We start from the raw sequence: 20856 nt of genomic DNA, 5'->3' as shown, positions 1-20856 counted from the left end.
TAGCAGGACAGATACAACACAAGAAAAGAAAGACGTGGGCAGTGGGGGTCACAGCAAGAGAGACGTTAAGTAAGAGGCAAGGCATCCAGGCTGGATGGGCATTAGTAGAATAAAACATGTTACCTTGAGTGCTATTCAGAAGAGAGCAGAAGAATCCATCTGTGAACAGAATGAGTGGACAGTGAATTCTAGGTGAGGAAATGAGGGTTTCAGGGGCAGGGAGGACACCGATAGTGCAAAGAATGGTGGGTGAGAAGGAATTCGAGAATAGGACAGAGATGAGGAACATGAGAGTGAGCTGGGCAGGACCAGCACTTTGGCTGACGACCAAGGAAACGTGGGAGGAAAACGTGTTAAACGAGCTTCTCTTAAGGCTCCTAGGCAGCCCAAGTCCCAAGCTGTGTGAAACCCTCTTGAGGCTGGCAATTTTTAGGCTCCACTAATCATTTAAAAGGAATGTCACTGAATGTACTTATCTCGTCTCTGAAGACTCCTGTTTTCTCAGGCTGTTAAAGGAAAAACGCATTTATGTTCAGTCCCTTATTTTAAAATGTATTTATCTTTTTATTCGGAATCAGTATTAGTACATTCCTATAACACATATATTAGTATTTTAGACACATGTGGAACATAAAGTGAAAATTATTCATCCTTGCCTAAGAGGGTGTAAAAATTGCATACAACTTACCTCATATCTGTGGGCCTTGGAAGAAGTTTTCTTTTTCCACTAAAGTAGATTTCAAAATCTTCCGTCTTTAACCTGTGGGCATAGTCAATGTATCCTGAGATCTCCTGGCCATGAGAATTTCTGTCACGAATGAAGATCACAGACTGGGAGCACAGAAGAACAGAGAATGGAGACAGTAGATGAGAAAATTGCACAGGGTAATAAAAGCTACAGTTATTGAGGGTTGCATATGCCAGGCCCTATTCCAAGTGCTTTATGTTTCATCCTCATAATGGTTCTATCAGGTAGATACTATTATTTTCTCCTGACAGATGAAAAAACAGAAAAAGTTAACTACGTATGCATGTAATGCACACTTACAGTTATTTTGTATAACAATATTGACAAACAACTCTATTATAGAGTTCTTCCTAAGTGTAGACATTATTCTAGGTGTTTGAAATATATACATTTATTTACTTTCCCTCCAGTCCTAGTGTTCTTTTTGGTCAAAATAACTAAGGAACAAAGAGGTTGAGTATATCTCACTCAAGGTCTCAGGCTAGTAAATGGCAAAACTGAAATTCAAACCCAGACTTGTGAATATGTCCCTTGAGTCACATTCTTTCCCCATTTGAAATCCTATGCAATTTTTGTTAAGAGCTAAAAAGAGATCACTTCATATCATCACCAAGAGAGTAAAAAACTCCTCTTACAAAATTAACTCCATGGTCAAAATGATTGATCAAGTCATATTCTTTAACACTGAAGTCCCAGCCTTTTTGGCATCGGGGATCAGTTCTGTAGAAGACAATTTTTCCACAGACTGGGGATAGGGTGATGGATTTGAGGTGATTCAAGTGCATAACATTTATTGTAAACTTTGTTTCTATTATTATTACAATGAAATAGATAATGAAATAAGTATACAACTCTCCATTAAAAAAAAAGAGGCATAGACGGAAGTGGTAAATAAAATAATGGGTGAGGGCATGTGTGGACTAAAATAAGTGTGGGATTCTGACTTAAAACCTGCTACCAGATGCAGCATCAACTCACTTGCCACTCACTGAAAGGGTTCTGAAATGAGTTTGCAAGTAATTGATTTATTATGGTATCTGTGCAGTCAAACCTCACTGCTAATGTTAATCTGTATTAGCACTGCTCTAGTATCACCATCTCAACTCCACCTCAGATCATCAGACATTAGATTCTCATATGAAGGGCACAACCTAGATCCCTCACATGCACAATTCACAATTGGGCTTGTGTTCTTGTGAGAATCTAATGCTACTGCTGATTTGACAGAAGGTGGAGCTCAAGCAGTAATGCGAGTGATGGGAAGTAGTTGTAAATACAGATAAAACTTCACTTGCTTGCCACTGCTCACTTTCTGTTGTGTGGCCCGGTTGCTAACAGGCCATGGGCTGTTACCAGTTGGTAGCCCAGGGACTGGGGATTCCTGTTTGAACATATTTCTCATTTACATTAATTCCTTTACAAATATCACTGAGCACTTACTATAAGTTAGGGACTTTGGAGGTACCAAGAGATAGTAGTAAACAAAGCTGTCAAAGTCCTGGACTCTCAGAACCTACATTCTGGTGAGGGGAAAACAGGCAATAGACATGAAAACAAGAAACTTTCAGTGTGATAAATTCCATAAAGCAAACAAAGACGAAGGAGTGGAGAAGGAGGTGAAAGTGATGGTGTCAACTCTAAGTAATCAGAAAAGAAATAAGGAAGTGATATTTAAATCATGACTTAAGGGATGGGAAGAAGCAGGCCTGGTAAGGTTGGAAATAGAAGCCTATCAGGCAAAGGGAACCACTTGCACGAAGGCTTTAAAGTGGAAACAAGGAAATACAAATGGCAGAGATGGGTCTTCCCCCTTCAAGCCAACAGACATTGCTCTCAAGTTCTAAGCCAAAAAGAAAAGAAAAAAAACTCTGCTGTTAAATGTATTTGTTTGCTAATCTAGATCAAAGTGTAGAATATCATAGCAAAGTTCTATATTTGGAAGAACCCATAAACAAGATTTCCTTTTCTCATCAGCAATCACTGGATTATTACTTGTTAAATGCAGTTATAGGAAGAACTAATATTGTTGACTTTAGATAGCAGGGCTTCCAAGAGAGTGTAGTTAGAAAATTGAAAGGATTCATTATACCCACTGCATCTAAGAAGACATGTTGCTAGTAATATCTTTTAGAAATTTTTAAAATTTATTATTATTATTTTAGAGATAAGGTATTTGCTTTGCTGCTCAGGTTGGAGTGCAGTGGCACATCATAACACACTGTAACCTTGAACTCCTGGACTCCAGAAATCCTCTGGCCTCAGTCTCCCAAGTAGCTAGGATTACAGTCACGAACCACTATTACGGGCTAAACTTTTTAAAAAAATCTTGTAGGGATGGGGGTTTTGCTATGTTGCCCAGGCTAGTCTCAAACTTCTGGTCTCAAGAGATTCTCTTTCTTGGCTTCTCAAAGTATTGTAATTAGAGCTAGGAGCTACTCCTTCTGAACTTGCTAACGATATCATCATTGAAAAATGAAAGGACAGAGACACAATTTAGTTAGTTGTTTTCTGCTGATAGTTTCATTTTGGCTGCCAACTCTGGTTGTTTAGCATTGGGTGCTGGGAATACAGTGCTGAGGATTCTCAGGCAGGTTCTTGGTTCGGGGGAGAAAGAGTTGGGATGAATTGATGATATATCCCATAGACATGGCAAGAAGAAATAGTATTCATTGTCATTTCTCTGTGTAATCTTATGTAATCTTAATCCTTCTCACTTCACTCTCATAACTCCCTGGTAAACCAATATCAATTTCTCCATGCCTTTAGCCACTAATGTTTTAGTTTCTGCGGCACAAATCTAAACACATAGTAACTCAGAGACTTCTTGAAATGCTCACACTACAAACCAATAGCTAGCGATGCTGTACCTACTTAAACAACGACATGAACTAGAGCTACCAATATTTCATATGCATTCCAAATGTGCTAAACAGCTTTTCACCATCAAGGCTGCTCTTGATGTTAGACAAGTCATCCTGGGACAAAGAGAGATGAAAAAAATGTCCAGAATAAACCCACAAGACCTTTACTTTCAAAATGGAATTCTATTAAATTGAGAAACTCTTCTGTCTCTCCCCTCCCTGCCACCCCTGTCTCCCTCCCTCTCTTTTACTCTTTATATGAGAGATGAACCAGCCTTAATTTTTCCAGCAAAAATTACTAGAGATTGTGACTGACTTTCCTGCTAAAAACAAATAAAAATTCTGGATAAAATCTAAGAAATAACTTGTTAAAGGCAGTGATGCTCTGGTAAGAAAAAGGAATACTCAAGAGTCCAAAAGCTAAGTGAAAGCAGGAACCCAGAGAGAAGCAGAGTCTTGGAAGAATCTTTGTCCTGCAAGCATTTGCCCAACCTCAGGGAATTGGAGCAAGGATGTCATGACCTTTGGGGTGAGAGTGCAGGAAACAAATTCCAACCTTTTGGATACAGAGACCAACAGTATTTACTGCCTTAATATAAATTTGAGAAATCAAAAATGAATGAAATAATATCTTCAATCGTTCCAGAAAAAAAGAATTATCCCAGAATTTTATATACAGACAATTCTATCTAGTGAGCAAAATATAGACATCTCAGATAAAGCAAAAACAAAAACAAAACAAAACACATATAAATAAAGAACTTGACTAATGGTAGACTCTTGCTCAAAAAAATTATGCTGGTTGTATTTCAGGCCAAAGGAAGTGATTCTAGATGGAATGTCAAAGATAAAAATATAGAATTATAGTTAAAAAAAGGTAGTAAATATAGAAATAAATATTGACATATAGAACAATAATGACAATGGCATCTCAAATAAAAAATAATAATATGTTTAACATGTTTGAAATAAACATGCATGTTTGGAGGATCTCACTCTGTTGCCCAGGCTGGAGAGTGGTGGAACTGAGCCGGCGGTAGCTCATGCCTGTAATTCTAACACTCCACATTAATTTTTGTATTTTTTGTACATAAGTCTTTCTATGTGGTCCAGTCTGGTCTGGACTCCCGGGCTTAAGCAACTTTCCTGCCTCAGCCTCATAAAATGCTGGGATTACAAGCATGAGCTTCTGCTCACTCAGAGCCACTGCATTTCAGCTTAGATGACAGAATGAGACCTAGTCCAAAAAAAAGAAAAAGAAAAAGAAAAGAATCCCACTGTCTCATTTATCTTTTATTTTGTGGATTTTCTAAGAATTAGAATGAAGTTAAACTAATATTCTCAATTACTTAATTATATATATTTAAATATATATTTTAAAGACACATTTCAAAATGTATATTTTTCTCCAAACCTAATGGTAATTATTCCTACCATAAATAATACTTGCTATCATTTCATGTCAAGTACATTTTTAAGTATGCTTATGAAGTGAGCACATTTTTCACTGTACATTGGAATAGAACTCAAAAGACACACGTCCCTTCATTATCTAAACCATTCACCCCTTCTTGAAATAGTATAGGAATTGAAGTTTTCCCAAACACAACTTAAGTGAAGGAGAGGAAAACTACTAAAAAAGTAAAAGTAAATTTTACCTTTCAAATTTAGAGTGGCTTTTAAAATTGACATTCACTATTCCTATAAAATGAGGATATTCAGTTTTATTGACAGTTTAAAACTCGCAGAACAATGACATTTCCTTTCTTTTTTCTTTCTTTCTTTCTTTTTTTTTGAGTCAGATTCTCACTTTGTCACCTAACTGGAGTGCAGTGGCATGCTCACAGTCACCCCAGCATCGATATGCTGGGCTCAGGCAATCCTCCTCCCATCTCAGTCTTCCAAGTAGCTGGAACAGCAGGCGTGCGCCACCATGCCCAGCTAATTTTGGGGTTTATTGTAAAGATGAGGTCTCGCCAAGTTGCCCAGGCTGGTCTCAAACCTGTGGGGGGCTCAGACAATCCTCTCACTTCGGCCTCCCAAAGTGCTGGAATTATAGACATGAGCCACCCCGCCCAGCCTGCTATCATTTCTTAAGAAGCCACTGTGGTCTGAGGAAAGTTTTAGAAGCTTTACATTCAATATCTTTATTTAATCCTCTTAAAAATGCTATTATGACTGGATAGCATTATTGTCCTCATTTTGTAAATACATGGACTGAAAGCATTGAGGGTCTGAGTGTAAACCACCCAAGAACATGTCACTAGAAAGTGGAGCACCCCAACTCACACCCTGGTTGGCTTCCCATGATGCTATTTTTTTGTTTGTTTGTTTTGTTTTGTTTTGAGTCAGAGTCTCACTCTTTCACCCAGGCTGGAGTGTAGTGGCACGCTCATGGTCACCTCATCTTTACAATAAACCCCAAAATTAGCTGGGCATGGTGGCGCATACCTGCTGTTCCAGCTACTTGGAAGACTCAGGTGGGAGGAGGATTGCCTGACCTGCGGGATTTAGGTGATCTTCCAAGTAGCCGGAACTATAGGTGCAGTCTACAATACCCGCTAATTTTTGGATATGTTGTAGAGATGAGGTCTCATCAAGTTGCCCAGGCAGGTTGCGAACCCCTGGGCTCAGGCAATCCTCTTGCCTTGGCCTCCCAATGTGCTGGGATTACAGGCTTGAGCCACCACGCCAGACTGATGCTCATGTTTTTATCTACTTAACAATAAATAGACTTGGATTCAAAAGCTGGCTCCATTACCTACTCATTGTGTGACACTAGCAAGTTAGTTGCACTTCTTAAGATCTAGTTTCCCCTGTTTTAAGATGGGTAAATAATCCCTGAGTTGATGTGTGAATGAAATAAGGCATTTTTGCTAATGTCTGGCACATGGTAAACACTATTGCTTATTAAACCTTTTAGTATGAATGTTGCTACTACATTAATAGTGTGTTAAGAGTTTTATCCGTTCCTTAGGGATAAGGAAATAGAATAATCATATCAGAATTTTGTTGCCTGGACATGTATGATTATGTTTACATTGCAATACATTGTTCAGTTTGTTACTTCAGTTAAAACTTTGGGTCTATTTTGAAGTCTTAAAATGGAAACGATTCTTTTAGGGATTATTATATACATACAAGATGGACCCAGTTGAATGGGCAAAAAAGGTCAAGAAAGCCCCTTGAAAAATAAGGTTTATTTCATCCTAAGTGTGATGTTTTTCAGTAACTGAAAACTTTGTTATTCAGAGTCCTCTGTAGACTTAAAAATAATTGCAAAATATTATAAATAATTGTTTAGGTTTACCTAATAACATTTTTGTCTTTTAAAACTTTTTTGTTTTCAATATTTATGGGTACTTAGAAGGTATATATATTTATGAAGTACAGGAGATATTTTGATACAGGCATATAATATGCAATAATTACATTAGGGTAAATGAGTTATCCATCATCTCATCTTTTATCATTTCTTTACAAACATTCTACTTCAGCTTTTAGTTATTTAAAAATATAAATACATTGTTGTTCACTGTTGTCACCTTGTTGAGCTATCAAATACTAGATCTTATTCTCGCTATATTTTTGTACCCATCAACTATCTCCACATTAACTTTATGGAAGTATAGTTTATATAACATGAAATTCATACTAAGGTTTGTATACAATTGAATGGTTTTTAGTAAATTTACAGATCTGCACAACACAACCCAGTTTTAGAATAGCTTCATCATCCCAAGAAATCCCTCATGACCCTTTGCTGTCACCCCCATCCCACCTTCAGTCCCAGCAATTACTAATCTACTTTCCATCTCAATAGACTACCTTTTCTGGATTTTTCATATAAATGGAATCTTTTTCATTCTAATAATATTTTTAAAACATAGTTAATTTCCCAAAAGATACATGAAAACTATGTATATATAAGCACTTTTAGAAATGATGATGTTACATTTATAAAAGTAAAACTTCCCAAAATACACATTTTTCTTAGAAAAGATTCTTTAATTCTTCTAGAACAAGTCGAAAAGTAACCAACAGAAGTATTAAATAAATCAAATGGTATTTGTTTGAAGTCATGAATACTAATCCACATTTACTCACAACCTAAGCAGAAAACACGTTTTTGTTTAACTAACCATTAAGTACACCCACATGCGCATGTGCACATGCATACAGACACACAAGCAAGCTATTGAGAAATATCAGTGCATACTGTATGTGTTCCTGATATTGAAGTGGAGACTGTGACACCAAGGAGCACATTAAATCTGAGATTTTACTGGGATGATCTGGGACCTCAAAAATGAACCAATGTTAGTTGAAAAGACTTTTGGAATACTCAGTTAGATCCTCATTACCTCTCATGTATTGGAAAGAGATGAATTAAAGTAAATTTTAGGCCATTAATATATCATTTGGATCTTTGGCTGCTTGTCTTTTCCCAGAAGTGCATAAAAATACAAATTCATAAACTTGTTATAAGTTAAGTACATGTATTGCCTGATTTTTTCTTGCCAAGTACTAACGAGGAGACATAAACTTGATACATTGAAATAGGACTTTATTGACAGTGAAGCCAAAGTCACTTAAAAACCAAACAAAACAAAACACTAAGCTGTACTTTGCTGTGGTAAAACTGAAACATCCATTTCAAGGGAATGAGGGATGTCAAACAAAGCTAAGTTCTCGCACTACCCAGAGAGCAGACTGTCCGTGTACTTTCAGTAGACACAAATAAAGGAATTTTTATCTGCTAGAATTTTTAGAATCTGGCAAGCTCTTATGAGTCATTGATTCTAGGAATCTCTGTTTCAGAAAGGAAATTATTTTGTAAATGAAGCCTAAGTTCTCTAGGGATCAGCAGTTGCTTTCTAACATATCCAAACCTGTCATTATACATTTCTCCATAACAGATTACTTTTCTGACATGTTTATGCTGATAATTATATTTAAATTCGATAATCTTTTACTCAATTGCAGTTAAATATATATATTTTTTCACAATTCCCAGGGTTATGTTTAGGACAGTTCTTTGTCTTTCTTGTTTGAGGCTTGGCTTAGAACAAGCACACATTTATTTCTACATCTTGTTGGACAAAGAGGGTCACAGGTCAGCCTATATTCAGGCATTGGGGGAGAATGACTTCTCTTGCTGGGTGGAGCTACCCAGCATCATCGCAAAGGGGCATGGATAAAGCACAAGGTGGACAGCGATGGTCATACTGCAATCTATTGTTATTTACCACAAAAAGCCTAAGAGCTCTTCATGTAACTGGCTTATTTATTCTATAACAGTTGCGAATTTCATTTCTGAGGGGGAAATCATTGATTTTATTTTTCTTCTGTCAGTTTATAAGACAAATCCATATTTGAAATTAATTTATTTTGCATTACCAATGAGATTAGAAATAATTTAAAAATATCTGGTCTCACCCTTAACATTCAAAATATTCTGGAAGTTTTAGTGAATTAAAATGATAAGAAAAAATACATGACTTAAGTACTAGAAAAGGGAAAATAAAGTTGTCATATTTGCATATGAACTGGTATTTTACTTAGAAAATAGAAGACAATGAAATAAAAAAACCTCTTAGACAGTTCAATACGTTAATCCAATATAAAATATTTATACAAAAATAATAGATGGTTTGACACTAGTAACAACCTGTTAGCTATTGTGCATGCAACCTTTTTTTTTTTTGCATTGTGTTATTTTTCTCTTTCTTTATTTCTTTTTTTGAGTCCAGGTTCTACTCTGTCACCCAGGCTGGAGTGCAATGGCATGATCACAGCTCACTGCAGTTCAAAACTCCTGAGCTCAAGTGATCCTCTTGTCTCAACCTCCTGAGCAGCTGGGACTACAGGTGCATATCACCACAGATGGCTGATTTATTTTATTTTTCGTAGAGACGAGGTCTTGCTATGTTGCTTAGGCTAGTCTCAGACTCTGGGTTCAAGCAATTCCCTCACCTTGACCTCCCAAAGTGCATTGTGTTTTTGGTTAGAATGATAACATTCTGCCAAACAATTTTTTGTAAAAATTTTCAATAATATAAAAAAGAAAATGAAGAAACTACCTCACTTAAGAAAAGTTCTAAAATAAATGTGCTGAAATTCTAAGCAAAATACCATTGGGGTATTTTTGATTACTTAAAGTTTTACCTTGAAGAATAGAAGGCTAAAAATATCTAAGATAATTTTGAAAAAGAGGAATAAACAGTAGAACCTGCACCATTAGATAAAATAAAGTTAAAATACTTAGATCGTATGTCATTGGGACACTTATAAATGGACAGATCAATGGAAAATAACTTCAGAAACACATCCATGCACACAAATGCTGTACATATAGTATACATGCTTTTCCAGGTTGGTAATTTTGTATTTTTAAAATTTCTATAATAATATCTAATCTTTCTTTATACAATTCCAGAATCTTGTCTTCAGCCACCATTTTCTGACCTCTGTCTCTTACCTTCCGTGCTTGCTCACATAATCCAATAGTCCTTTTAGTTCTCTGGAGCCACTAATCCATTAAACCATCACCTTTCTCTATTACCATCTTTATTTGTTCATTTTCCTCTTTATTAAGCTTAGGTTCTATGTTGCAGCATCATAAGTGTAGCACTTCCAAGTCCCTGCACACTACTTAAGTGGACACACATTCCTTGCATAATAGTTGCATAATATGTTCTTTCTCTCATACTCCCAATTTTTTTTTGTATCTTCTCTTCTCTTAGGAAAGTTTCATCAAAACCCTTTCTCATGCTCAATTATTTTCCCTAAAGAAGCAGTGAGAACAGAACCACTCATCTTCCTCCATCAAATCTATAATCCACCTTCATCTAGATCTGTGTTCTTTCTTCCATTCTGTTTCAAGGGCTTGAATATCCAGGCTTTTATTCAAGACAAACTTCTTTTTTAATGCAGTTAACCATATTTCTTCTCTTGTTACTCTCAAATCACTGTTTGTGTTTCTGTAAGGCCATTACTATTCAGATATAAACATTCTGCAATATCTACTATTTGAAAAAGTAACAGGTGGTTGCAGTCCCAAGTTTCTGCTTCTCTTTACAGCAGAATTCCCAATATCTCTTTACAGTCAGTCTTGTTCCTGCAGCACAAATTGCCATCGCAATCAATTTTTTCCTTCTGCTTTGTCTCTTTGTTTCTTTCGCCAACCATTTTGTCTTTCCAAATCCACTGAGTTGTCTTCATTTTACTTGAACTTCCAGTGGCATTTGACATAATCATTTACCTTCTCTTTTGTGAAATGTTTTCTTCATCTGGTTTTAGTGACACTACATATTCCCCAGATTTTCTTCTGCTTCACCAGTCTCTTCATCACTGACTTTTTCTTCTTTCTGACCTCTACATTTTGGCATTCTCCCAGGCTCAGTCCTCATGTTTCTTGTATTGCATTCTCTCACCTGTTGATCTTATTCAGCTTTATGGGCTTAATTATTAGTACTTAATCGTTCATGACTTGTGTATATATTTTTCTCTCTTCTCAGAGGTCTCCTAAACATCTCAAACTGAACGTGACTATCATAAAGCATTTAATTTCCTGCCCTACTGTCTTGACCAAACCTTCTCTCCAAATTTTAGGCAACACCATTTACCTAATTGTTGAGGCCAAAAACCTAGGTACCTACTTGACGTTTACTTGCCATACCTCACATTTATACTTCACATTCACACCAAACCATTGGCAAGCTCTGTTCCCTTTATCTTCAGCACAGATGGTCTGATCCTTGCATATCCCTCCAACCTTAATCCCTACCATTTCCCCATAAAACTCACTCTACTCTAGTCCTACTGACCATCTGGTCAAATTATTTCTTGCTGGTCCTTTTGTGTGCTATTTTCTCTACCCAAAATGGTCTTTCCCAGTCATTTAAAGCTTGATCTTTCATCTCATATAGGTTTCTGCTAAAATGTTACCTGTCCTGAAATCTTCCTTGACATCTTATTTAAACAGCACACTCATTCCAGACGCTATCTTCTTGCCCTGTTTTAGTTATCTTCACAACAGTTATATCTATCTGGTATTTATTTTCTTGTGTTTTACCTCATTTTAAAATTGTCTTTCTCCCTTCTTGGATTGCATGAGCTATCAAGGTAGGGACTGTATTTTTTTCTATGTTCTATCAGCAATGGCTTGCACAGTATCTGCTACATACTAGCGGCTCCATAACTATTTGCTAAGTGAATGAATTAATGATATTCCCAATGTGCTTCTATCAGATTGAAGGACCTGGTCAGTTGTGTTTCAGGTTGCAGAAGATTAGGAAAAAATAACTTTACATTGATGGTATTATCAAGAGCATTTTCAGTAGACAACAAGGCCAATTATGATCAACTGAATAATGAATTGGGAAAAATACCTCGTTTAGATAACTCTTGATAAACCTCCCAGCTAAGAGTAACAGAAATGGGATTCTAGTTTGATAGAATATGGTGCCAAGGGCATCACATAAACTGATCGTGCTTCCTTCTTTGCTTTGTTTTGTTGGAAAATCAAACCAAGCTTTGTGTTTTCCATGAAGACAATTTCTATGTTCAAACTTTTCTGTTTGATTTACCTCTTATTTTTACTTTTCTCTCCTTGTGATTTCTTCACTTTGTTGTATTGAGTGGTTCTCAAATCTTATTACACATAAAAATCACCTGAAGGGCTTGCAAAGCACATGTTGCTGAGCCTCACCCCCAGAGTTACTGATTTAATAGGTCTAGGATGAGGTCCAAGAATTTGCATTTCTAACAAGTTCTCAATTGATACTGATTCTGCTGATCAAGGGTGCTACACTTTGGAAATCATGATAGAATCATGCTGACTTGGAATAGGGCTAGAAAGAATAGAGAAGGACAGAAGAAAAGAGAAGAAAAGGCAGCAAGGAATTCTAAAGATACAGCACAAAAATGTTTAATAATTAAAGAGTCAGTTATGTAGGTAGGTCTGAATGTTAAAAAAAAATCAGGCTATCATCTGATGTCTTCTAAGAAATTCTTATAATTTCCAACAAAAGGAAAGTATAATCCATCCTTGCAGAGGTTAGCACACAATTAGTAGCACAATCTCAGGTCTATAATAAATGCCAGCTGAGCCTTCCTGACACATCATATTGCTTTAATGATAGTCATTCATCCATATTCCCACACCAAGGTTACTGTAACCAACATAACAATGTGCCAAACAGCCGAGATTCATGAAATTATTAGAAGATCAAAATGATAGATCAGCTCAAGTAGAAGATGAGGTCTAGATATCCTTGCAAATAGTCCCATCCCATCCCACATTTTCATAATGAAACTATTATTTCTATGTGACTCTATAGTTCACATGATTTTTCCAGTTGTTTGAATCATGTAACTGGGCATCTCTGTATTCCAAGCCACTGTTACTCTACACTCTTCATGAATCAATTTATGGAACGAGGTTGCTGCAAATACCCAGACTTTCTATACCTATCAGTCTCTACACAGGCATTCCTTCTTTCTGACTTCTTCTTTCATTGCAATCATGTATAAACGTAAAATGATATAATTATGAAACAATAAAATCTACAAATGCCCTTTTCCCCTTCATTTATATGCACCACAAAACTTCAAGAGGTTCAAAATAAATAATTTTCTTAGAACCACCAGAAAACTTGAGTTATTTTTACAAAGAACTTGTCAGAGCCTAGTTCATACTAGATGCTTGAAAAATATTTGTTGATAGAATGACTAAACTATAAGTGAATCAATAAATGTTTTAAAGATTTCATTTTTTGCTCCTCTTTAAATATAGATGTTCCTTAGATTGTTCAGACACTATTTTCTTGGACAAAATCTTCAACTACTACTTATGCACTAGAAGCTTTCAAATCTTTCATTTTAATTTTTTTGTTTCTTATTGTGGAAAATGATTATTTCTATTATGTGCCTGTTTTTTACTTTCAAACCATTCTTCAATTTTTTTCTTCTACTATCACTCCCATTAGAGCTACACCATAATTTTAGGTTATATAATTATCCAGTGTTTATAATTTTAGTACCTTATAAACATTAGCCACAGCTGAGTTATAATCAGAAAGGTCAAAGTATTTACTCCCTTAGCTATGATTAAATTTTCTTTCTTCAAACTTTTTATTTTTTATGAGATTAATTGCCTTGGCTTTTTTTGCTCCCTTAGTTTTTTTTTTTTTTTTAAGTTCCACTTGATTTTAATTAACACATAGTAATTGTGCATGGTTATGAGGTAAAGTGTGATACACACACACACAATTATCTAATGATCAGATCAGAATAATTAGCATATCTGTCACCTCAAATATTTCTCATTTCTTTGTGGTGAGGAAATTCAGAAATCTCTTTTCTGGCTATTTTGAGATATCCACCACTGTTGTTAACTATAGTCCCCTACTGTGCAACAGGTCACCAGAACTTACCCTCCCTGTCTAACTGTACTTTGTACCCTCTGACCAACCCCACTTCCTCTGCCCTCCCCAGCTTTTGATAGTCACCACTCTACTCTCTGCTTCTATCAGATCAACTTTTTAGATTTCACTCATAAGTGAGATCATGCTTACTTACTTCCTCAGTTTTCAATGTACCTATTACCAATCCACTCCAAATTTTCCAGCAGAACAATAATTCTGTTCTCATTGCATTCAGATTCTGTCCCTTTTTATTTTCTTAGAGCTGTGCCCTCAGGAGTTCACTGTTTTCCTGGACCTGTACTCGATTCTTTCTAGGTTTCCAACATAATTAACTGTCATTTTGGGGAATTCTTTTTACAGTCATCTTGAGAATTTCTTCTGCTTCTCATCTGAACTCCCATAAAAAATTTTTTTTAATACAGTCATGCACCCCATAACAACATTCTGATCAACAACAAACAGTATATATGGTAGTGATTTCATAAGATGAGAATGGAGCTGAAAAATTCTTACCACCTAATGCCTAATGACATTTTCATGGTTTGGACCATTTGTAGACCTAGGCTAATGCGTATGTTTGTGCCTTAGTTTTTAACACAAATGTTTAAAAAGTTTTTTAAAAAATTAAAATATAGAAAGTGTATAGAATAAGGATATGAAGAAGGAAATATTTTGTATAGATGTACCTTGTGTTTGTGTTTTAAATTGTATTATTATAAAAGTCAAAAAGTTAAAAGTTTATAAAGTTAAAAAGTTTCAGTAAGCTAACATTAATTTAATATTGAAGAAAGAAAAATATTTCTCTTTAGGAATTTAGTGTGGCTTAAGCATCCAATGTTTGTACAGTCTGCAGGAGTGTGCAATCATGCTCTAAGCCTTCATATTCACTCAACCACTCACTCACTGCCACCATAGCAACTCCCAGTCCTGCAAGCTCCATTCATGGTCAGTGCCCTATACATGTGTGTTATTCTTTTATCTTTTATACCATATTTTTATGGTACCTTTTCTAGGTTTAGATATACAAATACCAAGTGTTATGATGCCTGCAGTATTCAGTACCGCCACATGCTGTGCATGTTTGTAGTCTAGGGGTATTAGGCTGTGTTATGTAGCCTCACTGCGAAGTAGGTTAGACCATCTAGGTATGTAAGTACACCCTGATGTTTCCATAATGACAAAATCATCTACTGATAAGTTTCTCAGAATGTTAAGCAACACATGACTACGGTTTCTATTTTCATACTTATTACTTTATGTTGTAGTGTTTGAGGTCCTTGTAGTCTGGAGAGCATATCTTTATTTAATGTTTTATCCTTAATGTGTCTTTTAGTTCCTGGTTCTGGGCAGGTAGGTAATCAACATGACTTGGGATTGAGGTAATTAAACAAAGGTCAACAAGATAATCTTCTGGGGAGCTATATATTTAATCATGCGCACAGAAAGTGTCACCATGCAACAGAATAAAAATCATACTAAAAACTAATGTTTATTAAGTGTTTAATATGTGGCTGAATTTTCTCTCATTTAATTCTTACCCAAGCTGTGTTATGTAGGTACCATAATTAATTCTGCTTTCCTGAAGCACAAGGAGGTTAAGGAACTGGCCTAAGGTCATATGCAAAGTGGGTCAGTCAGAATTCCAACAGAAAACTTGATACTTGCTTGTTTCCACAGGGACTAATAGGTAGCATGTAGGGTTACCAAAAGAGATATTGCATGAACCTGGAACTATAAGTAATAGAACTGACATCATCTCTGCCACTAGCCTTTCCCCCACCTCACTCACAATGGAGAGGGTTTATCAGACCTAAAACTGAGAGGGGAGTAGAACAGATTATAAGTGTCTTGGAGAAGAGCAGAGACCTTATGCCAAGGGACACAGATGACTGCAGATGATCTCACCGAAAAGGGGTTAAGTTCCTTCTGGAGCTTCCTACTAGTCAAATCTCATGGGACCAGAGCCTGATATAATATATGTATTCCAACGGAAGCGGCCTCTCTGCATAGAGAGTAGAGTGCAGAAGGAAGGAGGCGATCTCAAACAGCAAAACAGGTATTTAGAGCACTGAGTCACGATGCTGAGTTTGATATCCAAGGCTCTGGCTGTAAAGTCTATGACCTTACCACTATGCTATGTTTGTGGGGTGGTAGGCTGGAAGGGAGGTTTTGTTTTCAGTTAAGACTCCCAGAAGAAAGTGAATCTTATATCCAAAGAAATTTTTATTTTCTTTTCACTATCATCACTGGTGAGATTTTGGTTTTGCAGCGGGAATACAATTGCTAAGGAGTATAGGTGGCAATCTTGGAACCTAACAGCAAAAGGATAGCAACACTGCACAGTCATTCTCATTAGCAGGCAGATAGGCACTCACCACTGTTCTGAGTGTACTGGTTTATATCAAGGGGCTTCAGGCACAAGTAAAGACTAAAATATCAGAAATAAGGAGAAAATCCAAGATTGCCTAAGAGTAACATAATCAAAGAAGAAAGATAGAGAGGGAAGAGAAGCTTGTCACAAATGAAGAATAATCAACAAAAAATATAGGGAATCCTCAGAGTCTTAAAGAAACAGTGCCTGTAAAAGCAGCTATCAGAGCACAAACAATGGAAGCTCCACAGAATGATCTGCCCCAGATGACAGTCACAGAAACCAGAGACTGGATGGCTGAAATGAATAATGAGAAACTAGAAGAAAAACTCACCAAAGTTGTACAGGGAGTAAAAGTAGTGCTGGCCAATTTCAGAAAGGCCCATTCTGAAATAATGGAAATGAAGAAAATCATTCTGAAAATTAAAGGCATAGTAAAAAGCATAGAAAGCAAGAACACTCCGGCAGGAAATAATCTCATTGCTTGAAGACCATAATATGTACCTAACCCAGTCTTAAAAAACATAGAAAAAAGGCTCAAAAAGAATGAGCAAAGATTCCAAGAGATGTGAGACTATGTCAAGAAGCCAAATCTATGCCTGATTGGTATCCCTGAAGCAGAAAGGGAAACTAAGAACACCGTGGAAAAAGCATTCCATGAGTTCATCCAAGTAAACTTCCCACATCTTGCTAGAGAGGTGACCATTCAAGTGCAGGAGATTCAGAGAAAGCCTGCAAGGTATCACATGAGAAGAGTATCCCCAAGACACACAGCAATCTGCCTCCACGAAGTAAGCATGAAATGAAAAATCCTAAAGGCAACAAGCGAGTAAGGTCAGACTACCTACCAGGAAAGACCCATCAGAATTGTTCCAGACTTATCTGCAGAAACATTGCAAGCCAGAAGAGACTGGAGTCCCATTTTTAACATTCTTAAAGATAAACAATTCCAACCAAAAATGTTGTACCTCTCCAAGCTAAGCTTCATCAGTGATGGAGACTTAAAATTCTTCCCAGACATCCAATCCCTAAGAGAATATTCAGCTTCCAGACAAGTTCTTTAGGAGATATTTATGAAGATATTGAACAGAGGGAAAAAAGTACAGTCATACTCATCACAAAAGTACAGGTAAGAACAGTTTAACAGACCATACACAGCATCCAAATAATGCAAATACACACATATATAAATACAAAAGTAAACAGGAAGCAAAGCAACCCCCTAAGAGCTCTATGATTGAGATAAACTCTCACATTTCAAAAATTAAATTGAAGGTGAATGAACTGAATGTGCCAATAAACAGGCATAAAGTGTCAAACTCAACAAAGAAGCATGATCCAATAGTCTGCTGCCTCCAGGACACTCATTTTATTGCAAAGAATCCCTACACACTCAAAGTTAAAGACTTTGAAAACAGACAAATGAAAAACAGAGGAGAGCAGGGGTAGCTATTCTGATATCAGACAAAGCTGACTTCAAACCATCAAAAGCTAAAGAGGACATGGAAGGATAGTACATAATGATAAAAGGCTCAATCCACCACCAAGAAATAGTCATCTTAAACAAACATGCACCCAACACAAGAGCACCAGATTTTATAAAACAACTATTAAGTAAACTAAGAGAGGACATTGACACACAATCATTGTTGGAGACCTTAATACCTCGGTAACATCCCTAGACAGATAATCTAAGGGAAAAGCCAGTGAGGAGATCTGGAACCTCAATTCGACACTTAAGCAAATTTATTTAAGACATCTATAAAACACTTCACCCAACATCTACAGAGTATACAGTCTACTTCTCAGCATATGAAACACAGTTCAAGATTGATCACATTCTCAGGCACCAATCAAGTTTGAATAAATTTCACAAGATTAAAATAATACCATGCATCTTTTCAGATCATAGTGGAATAAAAATAAATATTGCTCCCCAAACACACAAAAACATGGACACTGTTACTGAATGACTTCTGGGTCAACACAGAAATCAAGACAGAAATTAAAAGATTTCTGGAAACAAACACAAACAGAGACAATCTTATCAGAATCAGATGCCATGAAAGCAGTGTTGAGAGGAAAATTCATAGTTTTGCACACACATATAGAGGAAATAAAAAGATCACAATAAACAGCCTAACATTACACCTAAGTGAGTTGGAAAGGCAAGATCTTCTAAATCCTAATTTCAGTAGAAAAATCTGCATCACTAAGGTAAAGTCACAACTGCAGAATATGGAAGACAAAAATATCATAGAAAGGATCAATAAGACAAAAAGCTGGTTCTTTGAAAAGATAAATAAGATTGATAGAATCCTGGCCAGGATGACTTTTGAAAAGAGAGAAAGTCCAAATAAACAATTAGAAATTGAAAAGGTGAAGTTACAACTGACCCTGAGCAATTCAAAAGATTATCAGAGATTACTACGAACACTTGTATGCAACTGGAAAATCTAAAGGAAATGGAGGATTTTCTGGTATCACCTGATATCAGCCTCTCAAGGGTGAAACAAGAAGAAATTGAAACTCTACGCAGATGAAAAACAATCCAGGAAATTAACTCAGTCATAAGAAACCTCCCCACCAATAAAAGTCCTGATCAGATGGCTTCCTAGCTGAATTAGACAAGACTTACAAGGGGAAGCTGATATTAATTTCTTTGAAAATATTCCAGGCAATCAAGAATGAAGGAGTTCTCCCCAATTCATTTTATGAAGCTAAAATCATACTGATATCAAAAGCTAGCAAATACCCAATAAGGAAAGAGAATAACTGGTCAATCTCCTTTATGAACAAAGGCACAAGCATTCTCAACAAGATTCTGGCAAATCAGATCCAGCAACACATTTCAAGGTTCACTCACCATAAATGGGCTTCATTCCTGGGATGCAGTGCTGGTTCAACATTTGCAAAACCATAAATGTATCTCAGCACATTAACAAATATAAAACCAAGAACCACATGGTTATTTCATTAGATACAGAAAAGGCATTTGACAAAATCCAGCATTCCTTCTTGATAAAAATCCTTGAGAACCTAGGCATAGAAGGAACATTCCTCAAAACAATAACTATCTATGATAAACCCACAGCAACATTTTTTTCAGTGAGCAGAAGTTAGAAGCATTCCCCCTAAGAACTGGAACAAGAAAAGGATGCCCAATCTCACCTCTTTTGTTCAACACAGAGTTGGAAGTCCTAGCCAGAGGAATCAGGCAAGAGAAGAAAATCAAGGGAATCCAAATAGGAAAAGAGGAAGTTAAGCTATGCCTCTTTGCAGATGATATGATTCTACATCTTGAAAACCCTAGGGTGTCCTCCTAACACTGACTTAAGTAAAGACTCATGTTACAAAATCAAGATGCAAAAGATAGTTGAATTTCTATACATCGGCAACAAGCAGGTAGAGAACCAAATAAAAAGTACTATCCCATTCACAATAGGCACACACAAAAAAATGAAATACCTTGGCATTCACCTAACCAGAGAAGTGAAAGACCTTTACAACAAGAACTGCAAAATGCTATTCAAAGAAATCAAGGATGACACAAATGAATGGAAAAACATCCCATGCTCATGGATTGAGAGAATCAATATTGTCAAGATGTCCATCCTACCCAAGAGAATCTACATATTTGCTGCAATACCTATCAAATTAGCAACATCTTTTCCACAGATCTAGAGACGATACAGGAATTTATATGGAAACAAAAAGAGAGCATGAATACCCAAAACAATCCTCAACAGAAGGAACAAAGCAAGAGTTATCACGCTTCCAGACTGTAAGCTTTATTACAAGGCTATAGTAACCAAAACAACCTGGTACTGGCACAAGAATAAGCACAGAGACCAATGGAACAGGACAGAGATTCTGGAAGTAAAAACACAGTCTCTCAACCAGCTCTTCTTTAACAAAACCACCAATAATAATCAATGGAGAAAGGAGACCATATTTAGCAAATTGTGCTGGGAAAACTGATTAACCACATGCAGAAGAATGAAACTGGACCCCTACCTATCACCATATACAAAAATCAACTCAAAATGGATCAAAGACCTAAACCTAAAACCTCAGCTATAAGAATCCTAGAAGAAAATGTAGGAAAAATCCTTATGCATATGAGAGTAGGCAATAAATTCTTGACCATGTCCCTAAAAGTGAGTGCCATAAAGCTAAGATAGATAAGTGGAACCTCAACAGATTGAAAAGCTTTGGCACAGCAAAAGAAACCATCAAGAGAGTAAGGAGACAACCCTTAGGAAAAAAAATATTTGCAAATTATGCATCTGACAAAGGCCTAACATGCAGGACCTGCAAGGAACTCAAACAAAGTGAAAGGAAACAAAACGAAACAACACCATTAAAAAGTGGGCAAAGGACATGAACAGACACTTCTCAAAAAATGACATACAAGCAGCCAACAGGCACGTGAAAAAAAATGCT

General features: G+C 36.4%; 1 protein-coding gene across 1 annotated transcript in view; it reads right to left on the bottom strand.

The window, feature by feature from the left end:
• The window catches only part of LOC103272884 (uncharacterized protein C4orf22-like), a 381468-nt gene that overhangs the window by 100226 nt on the left and 260386 nt on the right, over positions 1-20856 (bottom strand). The window contains exon 4 of the mRNA XM_008070346.2: positions 689-831. Within this exon, the coding sequence (XP_008068537.1) occupies positions 689-831 (143 nt within the window). The remainder of the gene's footprint in view (positions 1-688; positions 832-20856) is intronic.

The sequence above is a fragment of the Carlito syrichta genome, unplaced genomic scaffold (genome assembly GCF_000164805.1).
Source record: "Carlito syrichta isolate Samal-C Ts95f unplaced genomic scaffold, Tarsius_syrichta-2.0.1 Scaffold313359, whole genome shotgun sequence".
NCBI classification, from domain to species: domain Eukaryota; kingdom Metazoa; phylum Chordata; class Mammalia; order Primates; family Tarsiidae; genus Carlito; species Carlito syrichta.
The sequence above is the reverse complement of the archived record's forward strand: the minus strand, read 5'-3'. Positions and strand labels throughout refer to the sequence as shown.